This window comes from Pezoporus flaviventris, unplaced genomic scaffold (genome assembly GCF_033815535.1).
Source record: "Pezoporus flaviventris isolate CSIRO_AGI_PZ_B2104156 unplaced genomic scaffold, CSIRO_AGI_Pfla_v1 ptg000523l, whole genome shotgun sequence".
NCBI classification, from domain to species: Eukaryota; Metazoa; Chordata; class Aves; order Psittaciformes; family Psittacidae; genus Pezoporus; species Pezoporus flaviventris.
The window spans coordinates 14,260-36,581 of record NW_026893070.1 but is presented as its reverse complement, the minus strand read 5'-3'; the positions used below and the strand labels follow the sequence as shown (position 1 = coordinate 36,581).

The 22,322-nt window shown below is 66.6% G+C and overlaps 2 protein-coding genes across 2 annotated transcripts; both read right to left on the bottom strand.

Moving 5' to 3' along the window:
* Window positions 1-175: 175 nt before the first annotated feature.
* Window positions 176-18,626, bottom strand: NUMA1 (nuclear mitotic apparatus protein 1). The gene is made up of 26 exons (XM_061443766.1): window positions 18,544-18,626; window positions 16,317-16,386; window positions 15,961-16,049; window positions 14,317-14,396; window positions 13,836-13,918; window positions 13,680-13,760; window positions 13,407-13,491; window positions 12,615-12,738; window positions 10,835-10,992; window positions 10,478-10,595; window positions 9,605-9,722; window positions 9,213-9,353; window positions 8,945-9,064; window positions 6,291-8,816; window positions 6,163-6,204; window positions 5,580-5,648; window positions 5,375-5,485; window positions 5,071-5,289; window positions 4,216-4,373; window positions 3,901-4,144; window positions 3,143-3,416; window positions 2,918-3,054; window positions 2,633-2,836; window positions 582-680; window positions 325-492; window positions 176-244 (listed from the first exon to the last, which is right to left on the bottom strand). The coding sequence occupies exons 2-26, from the start codon at window positions 16,356-16,358 to the stop codon at window positions 209-211; spliced, it is 5,526 nt and encodes a 1,841-aa protein (XP_061299750.1). The 5' UTR covers window positions 16,359-16,386; window positions 18,544-18,626; the 3' UTR covers window positions 176-208.
* A 942-nt stretch (window positions 18,627-19,568) lies between these two features.
* LOC133263901 (ragulator complex protein LAMTOR1-like) lies at window positions 19,569-22,322 on the bottom strand. Its single transcript, XM_061443762.1, has 5 exons — window positions 22,214-22,322; window positions 21,472-21,617; window positions 20,854-20,931; window positions 20,332-20,458; window positions 19,569-19,686 (listed from the first exon to the last, which is right to left on the bottom strand). The coding sequence occupies exons 1-5, from the start codon at window positions 22,253-22,255 to the stop codon at window positions 19,594-19,596; spliced, it is 486 nt and encodes a 161-aa protein (XP_061299746.1). The 5' UTR covers window positions 22,256-22,322; the 3' UTR covers window positions 19,569-19,593.

Here is a 22,322-nt window from a genome sequence, read left to right as displayed (position 1 = left end):
TCCTTCCCCCCCCGCCTCAGGGTGCCCCAAAGGCTGGGGGGGGTCCTGAGGGGGCAGGGGGGGGCCCTGCCTGAGGGGGGCAGGCGGAGCTGGGTGCAGGGAGGAGCAGGGGGGCGATGGGACAAGGGGAAGGTGCCCCCCCCCCGTTGTGCCATCACCCCCCTGGGGCTGCTGAAGCCTCGGGCTGGGGGGGGCACAGGGACAAAGCTCAGAATTTGGTGTCCTTGAGCTGTTGGCGACTGGTCTGGAAGGGAGAGAGCAAGGGGGGGCATTGGTGACGGGGAGCAGCCCCCGGGGCAGGGATGGGGGGGGTCAGGTCCTTACCTTGCCCTTGGGGGACTTGGCGGTGGCGATGCGGGGCGAGCGGCGGGCGCCGGCGCGGGGGGAGCCCTTGGGGGTGGCTTTGCGGGCGGCGGCGCGGCGCAGGAGGCTGCTCCCCAGCTTCTTGGGGGTGTTGAGGATGCTGAAGGCCAGGGACTGGCGCCTCTCGGCCTGCGGAGGGGGCACAGTGAGGGGGGGTGTGGGGGGGTGTGGGGGGGTCACACACCCCCCCCCAGCCCTGCTGCTGGTGCTGCTCTCACCGGCTTGGGGGGCGCTGGTGGCTGGGTGCTGCGGCGGAGCTGGGCGCTGCGGCGCTGCGGGGTCTGGGCCCTTGGGAAGCACGTGGTGGGCTTCTTGGACTGTGGGAACGGGGGAAAGGGGATGGCACCGGGAGAGGGAGCAGAGCCCGGAGCTGGCTCCTGCCCAGGGATTCCAGCACCGTTCCCTGCGCCCGAGCCCGTCCAGGGACATCCTGGGGACACCGAGAACCCCGGAGCGGTTCGGGATGAAGGGAGCTTAGAGCCCATCCAGTCCCGACCCCTGCCCCGGGCAGGGACCCCTTCCATAGAGCAGCTTGCTCCAAGCCCCTGTGTCCAACCTGGCCTTGAGCACTGCCAGGGATGGGGCAGCCACAGCTTCTCTGGGCACCCTGTGCCAGCGCCTCAGCACCCTCCCAGGGAAGAGCTTCTGCCTAAGAGCTCAGCTCAGTCTCCCCTGGGGCAGGTTCAAGCCATTCCCCTTGGCCTGGCCCTACAGGCCCTTGTCCCAAGCCCCTCTCCCAGCATCCAGCACAGGAGCTCTGTAGGTTCTCAACCCGGGCAGCCAAAGCCCTCAGGGCCATGGGTCAGTGGTGGCCTTGGCAGTGCTGGGGAGCGGTTGCACTGCGTGATCTCAAAGGCCCTTCCCCACCCGCCGGGGTTCTGTGTTCTATGGCTCTTATGTTCCATGTTCTACGCTCTATGTTTCACACTCTATGCTCTATGTTTCATGTTCTTTGGTTCCATGTTTCATGTTCCATGCTCTATGTTCTATGTTTCATGTTCTGTCTCAATGTTCTATGGCTCCATGTTCTATATTTCATATTCTGTGCTCTGTTTCATGTTCTATGCTCTATGTTATACAGCTCTATAGCTCTTATGTTTCATGTTCTATGCTCTGTATCTCCCATGTTCTATGGCTCATTCTCTATGTTTCATGCTCTACGTTCTGTTTCACGCTCTATGCTCTGTGTTCTCTGTTCCATGCTCTATGTTCTATGTTTCATGCTCTATGCTGTGTTCTGTTTCATGCTCTATGCTGTGTTGTTTCATGCTCTATGCTGTGTTCTGTTTCATGCTCTATGCCCTGTGTTCTGTTTCATGCTCTATGCTCTATGTTCTATGTTTCATGCTCTACGCCCTGTGTTCTGTTTCACACTCTACGCCCTGTGTTCTGTTTCATGCTCTATGCCCTGTGTTCTGTTTCATGCTCTATGTTCCATGCTCTATGCCCTTTGTTCTGTTTCATGCTCTATGTTCTATGTTTCATGCTCTATGCTGTGTTCTGTTTCACACTCTATGCTCTATGTTCTATGTTTCATGCTCTATGCTGTGTTCTGTTTCATGCTCTATGCCCTGTGTTCTGTTTCATGCTCTATGTTCTATGTTTCATGCTCTATGCTCTATGTTCTATGTTTCATGCTCTACGCCCTGTGTTCTGTTTCACACTCTATGCTCTATGTTCTGTTTCACACTCTACGCCCTGTGCTCTGTTTCACACTCTACGCCCTGTGTTCTGTTTCATGCTCTATGCCCTGTGTTCTGTTTCATGCTCTATGTTCCATGCTCTATGCCCTTTGTTCTGTTTCATGCTCTATGTTCTATGTTTCATGCTCTATGCTGTGTTCTGTTTCATGCTCTATGCTCTATGTTCTATGTTTCATGCTCTATGCTGTGTTCTGTTTCATGCTCTATGCCCTGTGTTCTGTTTCATGCTCTATGTTCTATGTTTCATGCTCTATGCCCTGTGTTCTGTTTCATGCTCTATGTTCTATGTTTCATGCTCTATGCCCTGTGTTCTGTTTCATGCTCTATGTTCTATGTTTCACACTCTACGCCCTGTGTTCTGTTCCATGCTCTATGCCCTGTGTTCTGTTTCATGCTCTATGCTCTATGTTCTATGTTTCATGCTCTATGCCCTGTGTTCTGTTCCATGCTCTATGCCCTGTGTTCTGTTTCATGCTCTATGCTCTATGTTCTATGTTTCATGCTCTATGCTGTGTTCTGTTTCATGCTCTATGCCCTGTGTTCTCCCCTGACCCCCCTGTGCTCACCTCGGGGGTGTCTGGGCCCTGGTGGGACTCATCGGAGGCCCTCTTGCGCTGCTGGCGGGTGGTGATGCCGGGCCAGGCCGCGCTGAGGCTGCTGCGCGGGGCGGGGGGGCCCTGTGGGGGCTGCATGCTGGCGCGGCGCAGCGTCTCCCGCGGGTCCCCCGTCTTCATCTCCTCGTCCGTGATGGTCGCCAGCGAGTTGGAGGACTGGGGGGGACACGACACAAGGAAGGTGTTACCAAGGCCCCCCCCGCCCCATGGCTGCCCCCCACCCGCCGAGCGCCGTACCCTGCTCTCCAGGGGGTAGCAGGTCTTGAGGTGGGGCGGGCAGGCGCGGTTGCGCTGCTGCAGCTCCGCGATGCGGTTCCAGTCTTCCAGCTGCTCGGGCTCATCCTGGCACGTGCCAAGGTAGAGGCTGCTGCGGCCTGAACGCGAAGCAAGGCAGGGTCAAGGGGGGGTTCCCGGCACCCCAAGCGAAGGCAGAGCTCCCCACCCCACCCCATAGCCACGCACCGAGGCTGGAGCTGCTGCCCCCCTGCATGCGGCGCAGGGAGCTGCGCGTGACCGGGCGGTACCCGGGGAGCCCCAGGAGCGCGGCGTGGGCAGGGGGGTCCCGCGGGGAGGAGGCGTCCGGCGGGAGCAGGGACTCCTGGGACGGGAAACTGGCGAGGGAGCGCGAGGAGCCCGAGCGCAGGCGGCTCCGGGCCGGGGCGGCGCTGGGCTGAGCCCCGGGGAGGCTGCAGAAGGAGACGTCGGAGCCGTCCGGTTCCTCGGGCTTGGCTTGTTTCTGTGGGGGGAGAGCACGGGACGGGGGGGGATGAAGGGGCCTTGAAGCCCATCCAGCTCCCACAGCTGCCCCGGGCAGGGACCCCTTCCATAGAGCAGCTTGCTCCAAGCCCCTGTGTCCAACCTGGCCTTGAACACTGCCAGGGATGGGGCAGCCACAGCTTCTCTGGGCACCCTGTGCCAGCGCCTCAGCACCCTCCCAGGGAAGAGCTTCTGCCTAAGAGCTCAGCTCAGTCTCCCCTCGGGCAGGTTAAAGCCATTCCCCCTGGCCTGGCCCTACATCCCTTGTCCCAAGCCCCTCTCCAGGTTCCCTGCAGCCCCTTCAGGCACTGGAGCTGCTCTCAGGTCTCCCCAGAGCACAGCAGAGGGGCAGGATCCCCTCCCTGAGCTGCTGCTCACGCTCTGGGGGTGCACCCAGCACAGGGGGGGCTCTGGGCTCCAGCGCTCCCTGAAGCCGGGTCACGGTGACCCCGAGCGCGGCTCACTTTGGTCATGGTGATGCTGATGGTGGTGCGGCGCCGCGCGGAGCGGGTCTGGCAGCCGGAGTCGAGCGAGAGGTCCCCGCAGGAGCCGGCGCTGGAGCTGCGCTGGGCCCGCGTGCGGCTCGGCAGGGGGGTGAAGTAAAGGCTCTCCAGGGACTCCACCTTGCGCGGGAGCCGCCGCGCCGCCGGTGACTCCTCCGCGCCCGCAGCCAGCACCGAGTCCTCGGAGCGGGAGCGCGCGGCCTCCCTGCAGGACAGGGCACGGGTCAGGGAGCCCGGCGGCGCAGGATGGGCTCCGGCGAGGCGCGGGGCCGGTACCTGCGGGTGTGGAGGGACCCAGCTTCCTCGAGGCTGAGGTCCAGGCTGTCGGTGCTGATGTCGGCGGGGTTCTGGTGGATCAGCTCCTGGCCCTTCAGCGGGGCCTTGGACACCTGGATCTTGCCGAGCTCCCGGAGCTGCTGGTTGGCAAATTCCACCTGGATGGGAAGCAGGGAGGGATGGATCCTCCGAGGGAGATGGCAATGGGGGGAGACGGGGGGAGAAGGAGGGAGGGAGAAGCAGGGAGGGAGAAGCAGGGAGGGAGAAGCAGGGAGGGAGAAGGAGGGAGGGAGAAGCAGGGAGGGAGAAGCAGGGAGGGAGAAGCAGGGAGGGAGAAGGAGGGAGGGAGAAGGAGGGAGGGAGAAGGAGGGAGGGAGAAGGAGGGAGGGAGAAGGAGGGAGGGAGAAGCAGGGAGGGAGAAGCAGGGAGGGAGAAGGAGGGAGGGAGAAGGAGGGAGGGAGAAGGAGGGAGGGAGAAGGAGGGAGGGAGAAGGAGGGAGGGAGAAGCAGGGAGGGAGAAGCAGGGAGGGAGAAGGAGGGAGGGAGAAGCAGGGAGGGAGAAGCAGGGAGGGAGAAGCAGGGAGGGAGAAGCAGGGAGGGAGAAGGAGGGAGGGAGAAGGAGGGAGGGAGAAGGAGGGAGGGAGAAGGAGGGAGGGAGAAGGAGGGAGGGAGAAGCAGGGAGGGAGAAGCAGGGAGGGAGAAGGAGGGAGGGAGAAGCAGGGAGGGAGAAGCAGGGAGGGAGAAGCAGGGAGGGAGAAGCAGGGAGGGAGAAGGAGGGAGGGAGAAGGAGGGAGGGAGGAGCAGGGAGGGAGGAGCAGGGAGGGAGAAGGAAGAAGCCCCTCTGTGCTGCCCCCACCTGAGCCTCCAGGCTGTGGACCTGGCTGGTGAGGTTCCTGCAGCTGAGCTCCGACTCCTTGGCCTGCAGCACGCTCTGCTGCAGCTCCTTGGCCAAGCGCTCCGCCTCGGCCCGGAGCTCCCTGTTCTCCTTCTGGAGCTGCTCCATGGCCTTCAGCTTCTCCGCCAGGTCCTGGTTCTGCTGCTTCTTCGCATCGTAGTGAGTTTTTGCCTTCTCCATCTACAAGGGTGAGGAAAGAAACCCATCAGTCTCTCCATGGACCAGGACGGGGAGGGATGGGGAAGGATGGATGATAGGACCATACTTGGCCTTTGTAGTGCTCGGCTGCCTGCTCCTTCTGCGCGAGCTGCTCCTGCAGCTCTGCCACCCTCTCCTGCTGCCGCGTGGCCTCTGCCTGCAGCTCCCCCTCCAGCACCTGTGGGCAGCGAGGATGCGGGCTCAGAGACCCCCCCGAGCCCCCCTCTCTGCCCAGCGCAGAGCTCAGCCCCAGGCCTTCGCTCCCCATTCACCTTCACTCTCTGCTGGTGGCTCCGCGCGGTCTTCTCGTGCTGAGTCAGCTTCTTACTGAGCTCCTCCACCTGGGGGAACACCTTGGGTTAAACCAGCTCCAGGGACGAGATTCCCCCCTCTGGGTCCCAGCCACGAGGCCTCTGTGGGGACGCTTGTGCTGGGACTGTGGGGGAAAATGGGACTTTTCCAACACCACTGCCATAGCCAGCCCCACGCCACCGCTGAGGTCGGTGCTGCTGGGAGGCATCGCACCTCCGGCCACATCCACCACATCTGGCCTCCCCCTGCCTCCAGCCATCCCCACCAGCTGGGCAAGGAGCTGGATGATGGTTAAAGACGGGGGGGGAAAGGGATGTATGGGAGGAATGGGATCTCCTGGCTCCCCCTAAACCCCATCTGCCTGTGGAGGTATCACAGGAGCAGTGGTCCCCTACGGGTCACGCTGGGAGGTGCCGAGCTGCAGGCAGCAGGTCTGGGACGAAGGCAAAGACCTGGAGCTGCATCCCCACCACAAGCACAGCACGAGGGGACCGGGAACGCCACTGGGAAGCAGCCAAAGCCGGGCACCATCGCCCACGTTACCTGCTTGGCTTGATCCTTCCGAACCGCCTCCAGCTGCTCCACCTGCGGGCACAAAGCGCGGTGAGCGTGGGGAGCGTGCCCCGGCGCCAGCCCCCGGGAGGATGCAGGGATGCGCGGGAGCCCCTTACCTGCGCCGCCAGCCTCTGCCTGTCCTCCAGCAGCTTCCTCCTCTCCTCCAGCGCCGCCGCTCTGCTGCTCTCCTGCTCCTTGCCCACGGCCTCCAGCTTCCGCGCCGCCTCCTGCGCCTCCCGCCGGCTCCCGGCCACCAGCTCCTCGGACGCGGCCCGCAGCCGCTCCAGCTCCCGCCCGTGCCGCTCCTGCGCCTGCCCCAGCTCCGCCTGCAGCCGCTGCACGGCGCGGTCCTGCTCGGCCGCCCGCTCCCGCAGCGCCGCCAGCTCTGCCTGCAGCGTGCCCAGGGCCTGGCCGCGCTGCTCCAGCTCCTGCCGGTGCTGGCTCTCCAGGGCGCCGCGCTCCGCCTGCAGCTGCTGGCACAGGAGCTTGAGCGGCGGCAGCTCCGCGGCCAGGCCCTGCGCGGCGCCCAGCTCCTGCTGCAGCGCGGCCACGAGCTGCTCCTGCTGCATGCGCTCGTCCCGGCAGCCCTGCAGCTCCTGGCGCAGCTCCTCCTCGCGCTCGCCCAGGCTCTGCCGCTCCCTCCTGAGCGCCTCGAGGGCCGCACGCTGCTTGTCCATCTCCTCCTGGCAGCGCTGCACCTCCACCTTCATGAGCGAGCAGCGCTCGGCCGCGCGCGAGGCCGCCGTGGCCATCTCGGCCTGCAGCACCCGCAGCCGCTCCTCCAGCTTCTTGCTCTTCTCCGACTCGGCCAGCGCCAGGCGCTTCAGCTCCTTGCTCTCCCCTTCCTTCTCGCCCGCCTGCCGGCGCAGGACGGACGCCTCGTGCTCCAGGCTCCCGACGAGGCCGCTCTTCCTCTCCAGCTCCTGCACGCACTGCGCGAGCTGCTCCTTCCAGCCCTCCTCCGCGGCGCGCAGAGCCGCCAGCTCCTTCTCGTGCGCCGCCACGGTGCCGCGGCTCTGCAGCAGCTCCCGGCCCTTCTCCTGCAGCTCCTTGCGCAGCGCCTCCGCGCTCCCCTCCTGCAGCGCCTGCGCCGCCCTCGCGGCTTCCAGCAGCTCCTGCAGCTCCGACGCCTGCTCCCGGTGCCGAGCCCCTTCCCTGCGCGAGGCCTCGAGCTCCGCACGTGCTGCGGCCGCGCTCTCCTGCAGCTCCCGGCAGCGCCGCTCCAGCTCCTCCACCTGCGCGCGCAGCTCCCGCTCCGAGCCTTTGGCGCCCGCAGCGCTGTCCCCATCCACAGCGCGGCTGCGGGCGGCCTCCTGCAGCTCCCCTTGGAGCCTGCTGACCGTGTCCCGCAGCTCCCGCAGCTCCTCCGCCTGCGCGGCCTTGTCCCGGCGCAGCTCCTCCAGCAGCCCCTGCTGCTCCTGCAGCCGCTCCCGCGCCCGCGCCAGCTCGTCGCGGTGCCGGGCGCGCTCCACGCGCTGCTCGTTGAGGCTGTTCTGCAGCTGCGCCTCCAGCTCGGCCTTGCGGGCGCGCTCGGCCCCGCTCTCGGCCCGGCCGCGCTCCAGCTCCTGCCGCAGGCGCGCGGCCTCCTCGTCGCGGCTGCCCAGCTCCCGCAGCGCCTCCTCGAGCCGGGCGCGCAGCACCGAGCCCTCCCCGCGCAGCCGCTGCGCCTCGGCCTCCGCCTCCTGCTCCCGCTGCCGCCCGCCCGCCGCCGCCCGCCGCAGCTCGGCCGCGGCGCCTTCCAGCTCCTCGCGGCGCAGCCGCTCCCGGGACAGCTCCTGCTCCGCCCGCTCCTGCAGGCAGCGCAGCTCGGCCCTCAGCCGCTGCTCCTCGCCCTCCTTCTCCTGGGCCCACGTGCGGGCGCTCGCCAGCTCGGCCTCGAGGGCGGCCACGCGCTCCCGGTGCTGCGCCTGCAGCGCCGCCACCTCCTCCTGCCGGGCCCGCAGCTCCCGCTCCTCGTCCTCCCGTCGGGCCGCGGGGGGCGGCTCTGCGGGCTCCGGCTGCAGGCGCTGCCTCTCGGCCTCCAGCTCGGCGATGCGGGCCAGGCTGCCCTCCAGGCTCTCGGCCGCCCTCCTCTTCTCATCCTCCAGGATGCCCTCGGTGTTGCGCAGGGATTCCTCCAGGAAGAGGAGCTGCTCCTGCAGGCGGCTGTTCTCCCGCGCCAGCCGCTCCCTCTCGGCCAGCCGCTGCTGGCTCTCCTTGAGCCGCGCCTCCAGCTCCTGCAGCTGGGCCTGCTGGGGGCCCAGCTCGACCATCCTCCCCTCCAGCTCCCGGATCCTGCGGCTCAGCTCTGCCCTCTCCCCATCCCAGGCGGCCTGCTCGGAATCCCGCGCCTGCAGCTGGCTGCTCAGGGAAGCGTTGGCCTCCTGCAGCTGCTGCAGGCTCTGCTCGTGCCGGGCGCCGGCGGCCTCCCGCTCCCGCAGCTCCCGCTCCAGCTCCTCCCGGCGCCGCTGGCCCTCGGCGAGGGAATCCTGCAGGCTGCTCACCAGGCTGCCAAGCTGCTGCTTCTCCTGCTCGAAGAGGCCCCGCTGCGACTGCAGGGCTGCTTCCTGCTGCTGCTTCTCCTCCTCCAGCCGCAGCACCGTGGCCTGCAGCTCGGCACCTTCCCTGGTGAGAGCGGACACCTCCTGCTTCAGCTCCTCCAGCTGCGGGGACACGAGGGGCAGGGAACAGGACACGCATGGGCTCACAGCGTGACTCACGCTGCTCTTCTCCAGGCAGCTTCCCACGGGAGCGCCGCAGGAGGCAGGGATGGCTCCGGCCGCAGCCGTACCTTCAGGACGTCCCCCAGCACCTCTCCCTTCTGGCTGCTGCACTCTCCCAGCTGGGCCACTTGATCCTCCAGCAGAGAGATCTTCCCTTGCAGGATCTCAATCTTCTCCTCGGAGCATTTCTGGGGACAGGAGGGGTGGGACTGAGGCTCGGCAGCGCGCGGATCCAGGCTGCCCAGGGCAGCACGGCCCAGGGAAGGGAGAGGCTTCCCACGGGATGCGCCTGCAGGACAGCAGCCGTGTCCCTGCCACCCGCCGGGCCCTGCCCACCTTGTCCTGCAGGGCTCCTCGCAGCTCCGTCTCCAGCTGCCCCTGCTTCTCCTGGGCCTGGGCCAGCGCCGCGTTGTGCTCCTCCGAGAGCTCGTTCAGGGCCTCCTGCAGCTGCACCAAGTGGCTGCCGATCTCCCGGAGCTGCCAAGGGCGAAACCCCCCATCCCAGAGGAAGGGCTGAGCGCGCCCGGCTCCCCTGGGGCAGCACCCGCACGGAGCCCAGGCCCGGGCGCACGCACCCTGCGGCACCACGCTCCCTTTGCAAGGAGCTGGGGCCGAGGCAGCTCGGGGTGAAGATCCCCACGGCAGAGCCCAGCCCAGCGCCCTGCACAGCCCCTGTGCACAGCCCCAGCCCCGGCCCCGGCCCCAGGGCAGGGCCCGGCAGCCGGTACCTTGAAGGAGAGGTCCCCGTTCTCCTCGGAGAGCTGGCTGATCTTCCGGTCCATCTGCCCCTTCTCAGTCTTCAGGTCCTGGCACTGCCTCAGCGCCTCGTGCAAGCGCGCCATGAGGCTGCAGGGGAGGGTGGGAGGGAGGGTGAGGACCCCAGCGGGGCTGATGCTGCTGGGCACGGCCCGGGACACCGAGGGGCCACGGTACCGCTGTGCCGTGGGGCCAAGCGACCACAGACCCAGCTCTGAACTGGATCCTAGCACACGGAGACGGGGAGCAGGGAGATGCCTGGGTTTTGGCAGAGCCCAACAGCTCCATGCCAAGGGCAGAGGCAGCTGCAGGACTCCAGCCCCCCCTCTGCAAAGGGAAAGGACAAACCAAGGACCAGGAGCCTGGGCGTCCTTCCCAGGTAAACAGGGACAGGGCAAAGACCAGGAACTGGCAGTGCCAGGGAGCAGAGAGTGACAGAGCCCAGGCCAGACCCTGGCAAACCAGGCTGAGCACCTGGGGAAGGGGCGCCAGTGGCACCCCAAAGGCTGTCGGGGAAGCAGAGCACATCCCATGGGGTCTCCCCACAACAGGGAAGGCTGTTCCCGTGCTGGGATTAGAGAAGAGCTCCAGGGAGACCTTAGAGCAGCTCCAGTGCCTGAAGGGGCTGCAGGGAAGCTGGAGAGGGGCTTGGGACAAGGGATGTAGGGCCAGGCCAAGGGGAATGGCTTTAACCTGCCCGAGGGGAGACTGAGCTGAGCTCTCAGGCAGAAGCTCTTCCCTGGGAGGGTGCTGAGGCGCTGGCACAGGGTGCCCAGAGAAGCCTGGGGCCACCGCAGTGACCCGGCCCAGCCCGCCAGGAGGAGGGGACATTCCCAGGGGATCACCTCTCGTTCTTCTCCCTCAGCTCCTCCATCTCCTTGGGCTCCAGCTGGTCAGCAGCGTGCTTCTCATTGAGCAGGGCCAGGCGGTCGATCCGCTGCTGCATGAGGCTGATCTGAGCCTCTGGGGAGGGGGAGAACAGGCCCGTTACCCCCTGCAGACCCCCCCAGTGCCCGGGGTGGGGGGGGTCGTGTCCATCTGTGCCTCCCTATGGGAGAGGAGCCACCGCATGGAAACCCTCTGCAGTGGGAGGTGGATGAGCTGGGCTCCGCTGGGTCTGCCAGCACGGACCTGAGCACGGGCTCCAGCCGAGCCCCAGAGCCCCCCCCCCCCGATCCCAGGATGCCCCCTAAGGGCCTGACCCTTCTCCGTGATGAGTTTCCGGTTCTCTGCCAGCTCCACCTCCAGCTCATCCCGGTTTTCCCGCTCCGCAGCCAACTGCTTCTTGAGGCGCCGCAGCTGGAACTGGGGGGTCTGCATGATGTCCCCCATGGGCGAGGAGGGGGCCCCGGGCAGGACACTGCAGAGGGACACCAGAGCCCCTTGAGAGCCAGCGCCCTTCAAGCACAGCCTGGGTCTCCCAGGCCCACCCCAGGACAGGGAAGGGCCTCAGCAGCTTGGGGCAGGGTCTGTGCTCATCAGCCAGGCGCAAAGGAGCCAGTCCCAGCCCAGCTTCATCCCGCCCATGGCACATCCCAGCTTCATCCCACTGCACATCCCAGCTTCATCCCGCCCATGGCACATCCCAGCTTCATCCCACTGCACATCCCAGCTTCATCCCACCCACTGCACATCCCAGCTTCATCCCACTGCACATCCCAGCTTCATCCCGCCCATGGCACATCCCAGCTTCATCCCACTGCACATCCCAGCTTCATCCTGCCCATCACACATCCCAGCTCCATCCCACCCATCACACATCCCAGTTCCATTCTCCCCATCACACATCCCAGCTTCATCCCGCCCATGGCACATCCCAGCTTCATCCCACTGCACATCCCAGCTTCATCCCACTGCACACCCCAGCTTCATCCCACTGCACACCCCAGCTTCATCCCACTGCACACCCCAGCTTCATCCCACTGCACACCCCAGCTTCATCCCACTGCACACCCCAGCTTCATCCCACTGCACATCCCAGCTTCATCCCACTGCACATCCCAGCTTCATCCCACTGCACATCCCAGCTTCATCCCACTGCATATCCCAGCTTCATCCCGCCCATGGCACATCCCAGCTTCATCCCACTGCACATCCCAGCTTCATCCTGCCCATCACACATCCCAGCTTCATCCCATCTCACATCCCAGCTTCATCCCACTGCACATCCCAGCTTCATCCCATCCCACATCCATCCCACTGCACATCCCAGCTTCATCCCACTGCACATCCCAGCTTCATCCTGCCCATCACACATCCCAGCTCCATCCCAGCACACATCCCAGCTTCATCCCATGGCACATCCCAGCTCCATGCCATCACATATTCCAGCTCCATCCCATCACACATCCCAGTTTCATTCTCCCCATGGCACATCCCAGCTTCATCCCATGGCACATCCCAGCTCCATGCCATCATATATTCCAGCTCCATCCCATCCCATATTCCAGCTTCATCCTATCACACATCCCAGCTTCATCCCATGGCACATCCCAGCTCCATCCCAGCACACATCCCAAGCTCCATCCCATCACATATTCCAGCTCCATCCCATCACACATCCTAGTTTCACTCTCCCCATCACATTTCCCAGCTCCATCCCATCACATATCCCAGCTCCATCCCATCACACATCCTAGTTTCATTCTCCCCACTGCACATCCCAGCTCCATCCCATCACATATCCCAGCTCCATCCCATCACACATCCTAGTTTCATTCTCCCCATCACACATCCCAGCTCCATCCCATCACACATCCCAGTTTCATTCTCCCCATGGCACATGCCAGCTTCATCCCATGGCACATCCCAGCTTCATCCCATGGCACATCTCAGCTCCATCCCATCACACATCCTAGTTTCATTCTCCCCATCGCACATCCCAGGTTGAGCCGGAGCCGATTCCTGAGGTCTCTGTGCCCTCAGCTTCCTCTCCAGGTCCCAACCCACCGTGCCCATTCCCACCGGAGCCAGGGCACGTACCTGTTGGTGCTGGAGGAGGAGGAGGAGGATGAAGCAATCTTCTGCAGCTCCAGGAAACGCACCTGTGGGAAGGGCGGCAGCGGGGAATGCTCCTCGGAGCTGCTGCCGGATAAGGACGGCGGGGCTGGAAAGAACAAGGGAGAAGAGGGATTGGCATGGCCAGAGCAGCAGGGAGGGTCGAGCAGCGAGAATTCCCACGGGATGGATCAAGCCAGCTGAGGAAGCCATAAACCTGCTGTACATCCACATCCACCCCGGGAAGGCAGCACGTGCACCAGGTGGGAATAGCCCAGGGGGAATAAGGCAGCTCAGCCCTGGGCTGCGGGGAGCTGGGGGGGGTTTGGAACCATAAATAGAGGGAAAACTCCACTGGGTTTAGGCTCTGGAAGAGACTGATCCGTGCTGAAGGGGCGCTGCCGGCATGGAGCTGAGCAGGAAGGTGCCAGCAGTGCCGAGCACTCACAGTGCCATGGAATCCTGGGATGGGTCAGGATGAAGGGACCTTAAAGCTCCTCCATTCCCAACCCCTGCCACGGGCAGGGACCCCTTCCATAGAGCAGCTTGCTCCAAGCCCCTGTGTCCAACCTGGCCTTGAGCACTGCCAGGGATGGGCAGCCACAGCTTCTCTGGGCACCCTGTGCCAGCGCCTCAGCACCCTCCCAGGGAAGAGCTTCTGCCTCAGAGCTCAGCTCAGTCTCCCCTCGGGCAGGTTAAAGCCACTGCAGGAGGACACCTTCCCCATCCCACCCTGCTGGGGCCGGTGCTGGGGCTCAGGCAGGGGCCGGTGCTCACCCTTCCTCTGCAGGAACAGCTCCAGGTTCTCACTCAGGCTCTCCTCGTTGTCCAGCACGAACCTGAGGATCGCTGCCAGCTCCACCTGCGCCGGGAGGAGCCATGGGGTGAGCTCGGCCGCAGCCCCCACGGCAGCCCCAGGGCACCCCACGCTCTGCTGTGCACCGCGGCACCCACCCTGTACCCTCCCTCGGGGGTCCCGGAGCAGCAGGGGCAGCTCTGGGGGACCCCCACAGGGCACCTCCGCTTCCCAGGGGATGCAGAGGGAATCACCTGGGTCTCGTAGTCGAACTCGCTCCAGTCCGCAGGGCTCCTGCAGCTCATGGACGCATGGTACAGGAGCAGCACGGCCACCTGCAGCGAGCAGGGACCCGTCACCCCCTGCCCCGGCACCAGCGCCCCACAGCCAGCACCGGTGCCCGCGCTTACCTTGGCCAAGGCCAGCTCCTCTCCCTCCAGCAGCTGCTGCGCCGGGATCAGGCTCTCCGGGGCCGATTTGTGCTTGCAGTGCTCTGCAATGGGAAGCAGCATTCCCATTCCCACCGGAGCCCCGGCCGCTGGGAACGCTGCCCACGGCATCCCCGGGGAGCTGCGCTTGGGCTGGGGACCCCGTGGCGTGTCCCCGAGGAGAAGGGGCTGAGGGAATCTGCAGGGCACTTCCCACCTCCCCCCCGCCCCGCATCCTGCCGCGGGTGAAGGTTTTCCAGTGGGATTTAAGCAGGCTGAGGCCGGAGAGCAGGCTGGGAATGCTGCCTCAGAGCAGCACCACCGGCACCCAACCTCTCCCTGCGCGCTCCGGCGAGGATTCCCAGTGGGAAGTTCCCCTCCTGCGGGATCGGGGCAGCCTGGACACGGTGCGGGGCGATGGGGACGCAGGAGCAGAGCCCCGGGGGCCGAGGGCAGCTCTTACTGTGCAGGAAGGCGCAGATGAAGCTGATCCTCTGCGGCAGCGCCTGCTCCAGCGCCGATTCCGCGTCCTCGCTCCGGAGCCTGGGACACAGCAGGGACCGGGGGGAGCTCAGCCCGAGCAGAGCCAAAGCCGAGCACACGGGGCCATGGAGGCAGCCCCCAGCCCGGCCGGATCAGCGCCGGAACGGTGCCGCTTCCTCCTCCACGCCACGGAGCTGGCAGCGGCCCCGGCAGCGGGAGGCACCGCAGGGGGACGCTGGCAGGGCCGGCAGCGGCTCCTAACACCCCCCCTCAAAGGCTGCTCCTCAGCCCTGCCCCAGCCTGGTGCTGCTCTGGCACCGCTGGCGACTCCCAGAGCCGGGGCTTGGCTCGGGGACAGCACCGGGAGAGGATTCCCGCAGCCCCACGGGACTCCTGGGGCCGGGGAGCTCCCCGGCTGCCTCCCGCCCAGCTTATCGGGATGTGCTCAGGAGCAGGCACCGCCTGCGCCCGCTGCCGCGGAGCCGGGAGATTAACGAGAGCCTCCTAAATATAACCCGGAGCTGGCGGCCGCCTCCTGCCGCCCAGCGCAGCCCGGCCCCGGGCTCCCCTTACACCGGGTAATTATAGCAGGCAGCACCGGCCGGGAGCCATCCTGCCCTGCCCACGGCACGGATCGTGGGGTGGGCTGGGATGAAGGGACCTCAAAGCTCCTCCAGCTCCAGCCCCTGCCCCGGGCAGGGACCCCTTCCATAGAGCAGCTTGCTCCAAGCCCCTGGGTCCAACCTGGCCTTGAACACTGCCAGGGATGGGGCAGCCACAGCTTCTCTGGGCACCCTGTGCCAGCGCCTCAGCACCCTCCCAGGGAAGAGCTTCTGCCTAAGAGCTCAGCTCAGTCTCCCCTCGGGCAGGTTAAAGCCATTCCCCTTGGCCTGGCCCTACAGGCCCTTGTCCCAAGCCCCTCTCCAGCTTTCCTGGAGCCCCTTTAGGCACTGGAGCTGCTCTCAGGTCTCCCCTTCATGCAGCAGAGGGGCAGGATCCCCTCCCTGAGCTGCTGCTCACACTCTGGGGGTGCACCCAGCACACGGGGGGTTCTGGGCTCAAGCGCACCCTGAAGCTGGGTCATGGGGAGCTCCTCCTCACCCAACACCCCAAGTCCTTCTCCTCAGGCTCCATCCCACTGCCCCAGTCTGTTTGTGCTGGGGTTGCTCAATCCCCTGTTCAGGACCATTCTTCCCCTCCAGCTCCACAGGACACACATCCGGAGCAGAGCACCCTGTGTTCTCTCTCCCATGCCCAGGACAGCTCAGGCTCTAATTGCTTTTGCTCATGGACAAGGAACGTGGCTCCTGACGGACACGTTCCTCCCATCCCTGTTTGGCCACCTCAGGTCCTGGGACGGAGCAAACAGGCTCCAGCCTGCCTGTATCACCCTGGGGATCAGCCCAATGTCCCCAGAGAACCACAGGGGTCCTGGGGGTGGGAGCTGTGGTGCTTTTCCAAAGCTTCCCCAGCATCCCAACACTGCAGCTCAGGAAAACTTCCTGGTTTTCCTCACCTGAGCAGTCCTTACAGACATAAAGCACTTCCCAAGCACCTGATGCCACAGGGAGCCTCGAGGGACAGAAACCCCCCCCCCAGATCCCACCCGGCTCCTCGTACTCACATTCTGTTGATGATCCGGATGAAGACGCTGCAGTCCCGGAGCTGGGACAGCTCCTGGAGGGGCTCGGAGCACACATTTGTGCTGTTCACCTACGGACGGGATGGGACGCTCAGGAGGAAGCGGGCAGCACCATTCCCTGCTGTCCCGGCTCCGGAGCAGCTCCCGTGCTGGACCACGGCATTCCAGCACTTGTGGCTGCTCAACAGGAGCCGTGAGCAAGGCCTCCCGGCAAGCACCCACCCATCGGGAGCAGCCGGGATGCGGCTGCCCCAGGGCCTGCCCCAGCCCCGATCCCTCCCCGGTGCCGGTCCCGGTGCCGGCACCTCCCGGTACTGGCGGGGGGGGGGGAGCTTTACCCAAGCGAGCAGAGCCGCGGCCCTCGCGCCGTGCAGAGGCATCCTCAGGCTCGCAGGTCACTGCCCCGACCTGCAACAGGGGAGGAGCGATGAGCACCCAGCACGCTCATCACAGCAATGGCAGCTCCTGCAGCGCCGGGAGCCGAGCCCGTCACGGCCGGATCATGGGATGGGGTTTGGGATGAAGGGAGCTGAAAGCTCCTCCGGCTCCAGCCCCTTCCATAGAGCAGCTTGCTCCAAGCCCCTGTGCCCAACCTGGCCTTGAGCACTGCCAGGGATGGGGCAGCCGCACAGGGAAGAGCTTCCCAATCCCATCCCATCTCCTGCTCTGGAAGTGCAGCCGGCACCTCCTGGGATTCAGCCCTGGTGATCGGGATCAAGAGGATCAGGACTCAAGGGAAACCATTGCTCAGGCTCCTCCTCCTCCTGCCATGCCCCATCCCTTATCCCCCATCCCAAAGCTCCCCGCCATCCCTCTGAAGAGGGATGTGAAGCCCTGCTCCGTCCTTGCGGTCCCTCTTGCCCAGGTTCCCATGCCAGGGACATCATCCCAAGGGCTCCTCCATGGCCGCCCTGGGCACCCGTGTGCTCCCGGCACAGGGGCTGCGGCTCCTCCCGCTCGTGTCCGAGCGCCGGCACCGCCAGCATTCCCAGGAAAACCCCTTCCCTCGGGAACACCCGCGCGCTTCCAAGCCCAAAGCAGCGGCAGGCGCCGGGAGCCGCGGTCCTCCGGGATGCGCGGGGGCCGGAAGCGCAGCCGCGGGTTGGGGGCCGGTCCTCGGGGAGGCTCGGTTGTAAACAAGCAGCAAAGGGCGCAGGGCAAGCACCGGCAGCGCGGGGGGAGCCACGGCAGGGACAGGGCTCCCCATGGACCCCATGGGGCCGGGAACCCACACAGCGGGGAGGAACAGGAGGGAGCAGCAGCGCCAGAGCCCCGGAGCGGCCGCTGCCTCCATCGGCTCAGCCGGGAAGCGCGGGCTCCCCGTGGGATGGATCCTTCCTCCCGCCCAGCCCCGCGGCACAACCTCAGCACCCCCCGCACCCCAACACCGCTCCCGACCCTCGCGGTGAAGCAGGGACCGGGTCCCCCGGAGCCGATGCCCGGCACTGCCCGAGCCCATCCCAGTTCCGTGCTGGCGGCACCACCGCGACCCTCGGGGCCCCCCGGGAGCCGTGACACGGGGTCGGCGCCCGGCGGGGACCGGAGCAGCGGGGAAAGCCCCAGACCCGGGCCCCGCAGCGTTACGAAACCGGCTCTCCCGGCGCCCCGTCCCGGGCCCCCCCTCCCCGCGGCCGCTCCCGCCTCCCTCCCCGCCCCGCGCCCCGGAGCGCGGCCGCCGCAGGCCCATGGTGGGGGGCAGCGCTCCCGCTCCCGCTCGGTACCGGCGCGGGGGTCCCGCGGCTCTCCCCGGGCGCAGCGGAGCGGCTCAGGCCGCCATGAGCCGCGCACAAAGGCGAAGCTGCGGTGTCGCTGGCGGGGCCGCGGGTGACGGCTCCCTCCTGGCCCCGGGCCACCTCCACGTCACCGCGCGCGTTAAAGGCGCCCGCGCTGGAGCCGGCCCCGGGCCGGGGGGGGGGGGGGGGTGCCCGGTGCAGGCTCCCGTTGAACCCGAGCCATCCCGCCCCGCTCCGGGGCCGTTCCCAACGCAGGAGCCCGGGACTCGGGGCTGGTCCCGGAGCGGTTGTGCCGGTGCAACCCCCCCCCCCCCCCCATGGCGCTGGAAGGGACGCGGTGATGGCGCCGCTCCCCCAGAGCCGGGTCCGGGCTGCGCGGGCAGGGTCGGAGCCACCGGATGGGGGAGAACGGGAGGGGGGGACGGAGCCGAAGGCGGGACCGGGGGTGGGAAGCAGCGGGACCCCCCCGGGGACAGCAGCGCGGGACCCGGAGCGGGGCTCTCCTACCGGATACGGAGGCCGGGCCGGGCCCCGGCAGCGCCGTCGTGAGGACGAGGCCGCGGCGAGCCCCGATGAAGCGGGACCGGGCAGCGCCGGGGGGTTGCGCCCATCCGGTGCGGCGGGACCCGGGGTGGGGGGATCCTCCTCGGCCCCTCCCGCGAGCACCGGGCCCGGCCACCCGCGCTAGGCCTCACCGGGGGCGGGCACCGGCGCTACGCGAGGCCTAGCACCGGAACCGCCGGGCCCCCCTCACCCCTCCCGCCCCGTGCCCGTGGGCCCCTCCCCTCCCCTCAGCCCCGCCCCCTCCGGTGCCCCCCCCTCCCTCCCGTACCGGCGCCGCCGCCGCCCGGTTCAAACAGCAGTGCCCACCCCTGCCACCTCCTCATTGGCTGCGAGACGTGTCACGTGGTTCACGGCGAGACTACAGCTCCCAGCGCGCTGTTCAGCTCTCGCGAGAGCTGGTTGCCATGGCAACAATGGCAGCGGCCAGGAAGGAGGCCTGGAGATGGGGGGGATCCTGGTGGGACGTGAGGGGGGCACGGGGGCCCCGTGAGGCAAAGGGAGCCGCGGGAGGGGGCGCTCGGGCCTCCCATGGGGGTCCCAGCCCCACTGGGGGTGTGGGGACACTCGAAGGGTACTGGAGGCTATGAGGGGGGGGATGTATATGGCTGTCAGGGGGCACCCAGAGACCCACACTGGGGCTGGGGACACGTGTGGGGCCCTGGGGGGTGTGTATGGGGCCATGCGCCAGCCAGGGGACGCCCAAAGAGGGGTTGGGGACCCCTGTGGGGCTCTGGGGATGGGGCCACTTCCCAAGCAGGGGACACCCAGAGACCCACAGTGGGGCTGGGGACCCGGGGGGGGGGGAGTCACACACAGACACCCTGGGGGCAGAAGGGCCTCGCTGTGCCCCACAGCAGATCCTGCCCCATGGCAGAGGATGCCACCACCCCCAGACCCGGGGCAGAGGATGCCACCCCCCCAGACAAGGGGGCCACATGGGGGGGTTTTGGGGCTCGTCCCTGTCCCCCCCGCCCCATGGACCCCCACTGATGCAGGAAGCAGCAGGCGCAGAGCAGGAGGTGGCCGTGCCTGTGCTCGGGTTTATCGGCTGTGCCCAGGAACAGGTAAAAAAACCCAATCCATGTAAAAACGGGGGGGTGGGGGGCAAAGGGGGGGTCAGTGCCCACCCCCCCACTGACACAGCATTCCGGCAGCATTCCCTTTGTGGTGATCCCTGCGCCAGGCCAAGCACCCCCCACCCCCGGGACCCCCGCTCTGGGGCCGGATCCCAGCGTGGGGAGAGAGGAGGAGAAGACAACGAAAAGGGGGAAATCCAACCCAAAGCGCCCCGAAGCCCAGCCCCGCGCGGCCGCGGCGCTCAGGGGATGCCGAACTGCACGACCAGCTCCTCCTTGGCGTCCACCCGGATCTGGGAGAGCGCGCTGAAGGCGTAGGCAGCTATCCGGGACACCTGCGGGACAGAGCCGTTACCCCGTGGGCAGCTCCTCTGGCTTCAAAAAGGGGCCAAAAGGGTAAAAATGGGCTTTAAAGTCCCCACATCCCAAACCGGGCTGGGATTGTGCGGCTGCCACCCCTCGGATCCCGTGCTCAGCTCTGGGCCCCTCACTCCAAGAGAGACCTTGAGGTGCTGGAGCGGGGCCAGGGCAGGAAATGGAGCTGGTGCAGGGCCTGGAGCCCAAGTGTGATGGGGAAGGGCTGAGGGACCTGGGGGGTTCAGTGGGGAGAAGAGAAGGCTCAGGGGGGACCTGATGGCTGCCTACAAGTGCCTGACAGGAGGATGGAGCCAGGAGGGGCTGGGCTCTGCTCCCAAGGAACAAGGGATGGGACAAGAGGAACCGGCCTCAAGCTGCACCAGGGCAGGTTTAGATGGAGCTGAGGAACAATTCCTGCCCCAGAGGGTGCTCAGGCATTGGAACAGGCTGCCCAGGGCAGGGCTGCAGGCACCGGCCCTGCAAGGGTTCACACCCCGTGGAGACGAGGCCTCAGTGCCATGGGGCAGCGGTGGCCGGGGGGCAATGGTTGCACTGGATGGACCTGGAGCCCTTCCCCAGCCCCACTGATCCCATGGCTCTGGGTGCTCAGGGGTGGCCCTCACCTGCTGCAGGTCTGCGAAGGGGACGGGGTCGCTGGCCAGGACCTGGTGGGGTTGGTTGGTGAGGGACGGCAGCGCCGGCGCCTTCTTCCAGTGTGTGAGGCTGGAGCTGAGCATGGCCAGGCGGGTGCTGGGGGCACCGCGGTCAGCACCACCGGCACCCAGGGGCACTGCACAGCACCCCGGGGGGCATGGGGACACCCCAAGGTGATGGGGAGCACCCCAGGGTTATGGGGGTTTCCCAGGGGGACAGGGAGCACCCCAAGGTAGATGGGGATGCCCTAGGGCTATAGGGAGCATCCCAGGGGGATGGGGGCACCCCAGGGGGATGGGGATGCCCCAAGGTGATGGGGAACACCCCAGGGTTAAGGGGGCATCCCAGGGGGATGGGGAGCACCCCAGGGGGATGGGGAGCACCCCAGGGTTAAGGGGGCACCCCAGGGGGATGGGGATACCCCACGGGGATAGGGAGCACCCCAGGGTTATGGGGGTACCCCAGGGGCACGGGGAGCACCCCAGCCCCACCTGTACTGCCGTGCCCGGTCCATGTACTCGTGCTGCTCCATGCCCTGCGAGTCCGCAGCCGAGACGTCGATGATGTTGCTGGGGAGCAGCACGGAGCAGGTCCCATCATGGGCTCCAGGCTCCCCCCCCCACGCTAGCACCCCAAAATCGACATCTTGGGGATGGTTTGAGCTCCATGGGTGACTCAGACCCCCCTGTATGGGCTGGGGATGAGCCCCATGCATATGGGGACACACACAGCCCCCCACTGAGCACCATGAGCAACCCTAAGTCCCTCCTATATGGGCTGGGGACAGCCCCCATGCCTATTGGGGTGATTCCCCCTCCCTAAAGAGGACACAGAGCCCCCAAACTCCCTCTGCACCCTCAAACACCCATTCCATCCCCCCAATCACAGCGAGAGGCCCCCAGCCCAGCACCCCCAGCATCACCCTGCACCCAGGGGCTCCCTTTGGTGTCCCTGTGGGGCACAAACCAGAGGGAAGGGACATTGAGGGGGGGAACAGAAGCAGCTCCCCCTTCCCTTTGGCACCTCTGGGACCCACAGTGGGGGTGGCCCAGGGCCACGGCACCGGGTGGTGATGGCACGGGGGGGCTGTGGCGATGGCAGGGGCTCACATGGCGGTCTTGGCGAGGATGGAGGAGAGCATGGCCTGCTCATCCGTGCGTGCCGAGGGCAGGTTGTGGTAGCTCTGCTCGGCCCCGTTCAGCACCTTGTTGGGGGGGCTGGGGTCCGGCTCCAGCAGCCGCTTCGTCTCCTCCTCCTGTGGGAATGGGGAGGGGTGGTCATGGATCATGGAAAGGGCTCGGGGTGAAGGAAGCTTGGGGTCCTCCACCCCAACCCCTGCCCCGGGCAGGGACCCCTTCCATAGAGCAGCTTGCTCCAAGCCCCTGTGTCCAACCTGCCCTTGAGCACTGCCAGGGATGGGGCAGCCACAGCTTCTCTGGGCACCCTGTGCCAGCGCCTCCGCACCCTCCCAGGGAAGAGCTTCTGCCTAAGAGCTCAGCTCAGTCTCCCCTGGGGCAGGTTAAAGCCATTCCCCTTGGCCTGGCCCTACAGGCCCTTGTCCCAAGCCCCTCTCCAGCTTCCCTGCAGCCCCTTCAGGCACTGGAGCTGCTCTCAGGTCTCCCCAGAGCACAGCAGAGGGGCAGGATCCCCTCCCTGAGCTGCTGCTCACGCTCTGGGTGCACGCAGCACACGGGGGGGTTCTGGGCTCCAGCGCACCCTGAGGCTGGGTCATGGGGGGCTCCTCCTCACCCGGTTCCTGCACCCGCAGCCCCGCAGGGTGACACCGCCCCCTATAGCCCCCCATAGCCCCCCCATGTCCCCCCCATGTCCCCCCGTGCCCCCCGGCCCCACCTGCTCCGAGGCCTCTCCCTCACTGCTGTAGCAGCAGCCCATGGCGACCGCCGGCACCACCACCGGCTCCGGCAGGGGGCGCGCCGCGCCGCTCACGTGACAGCGCCTG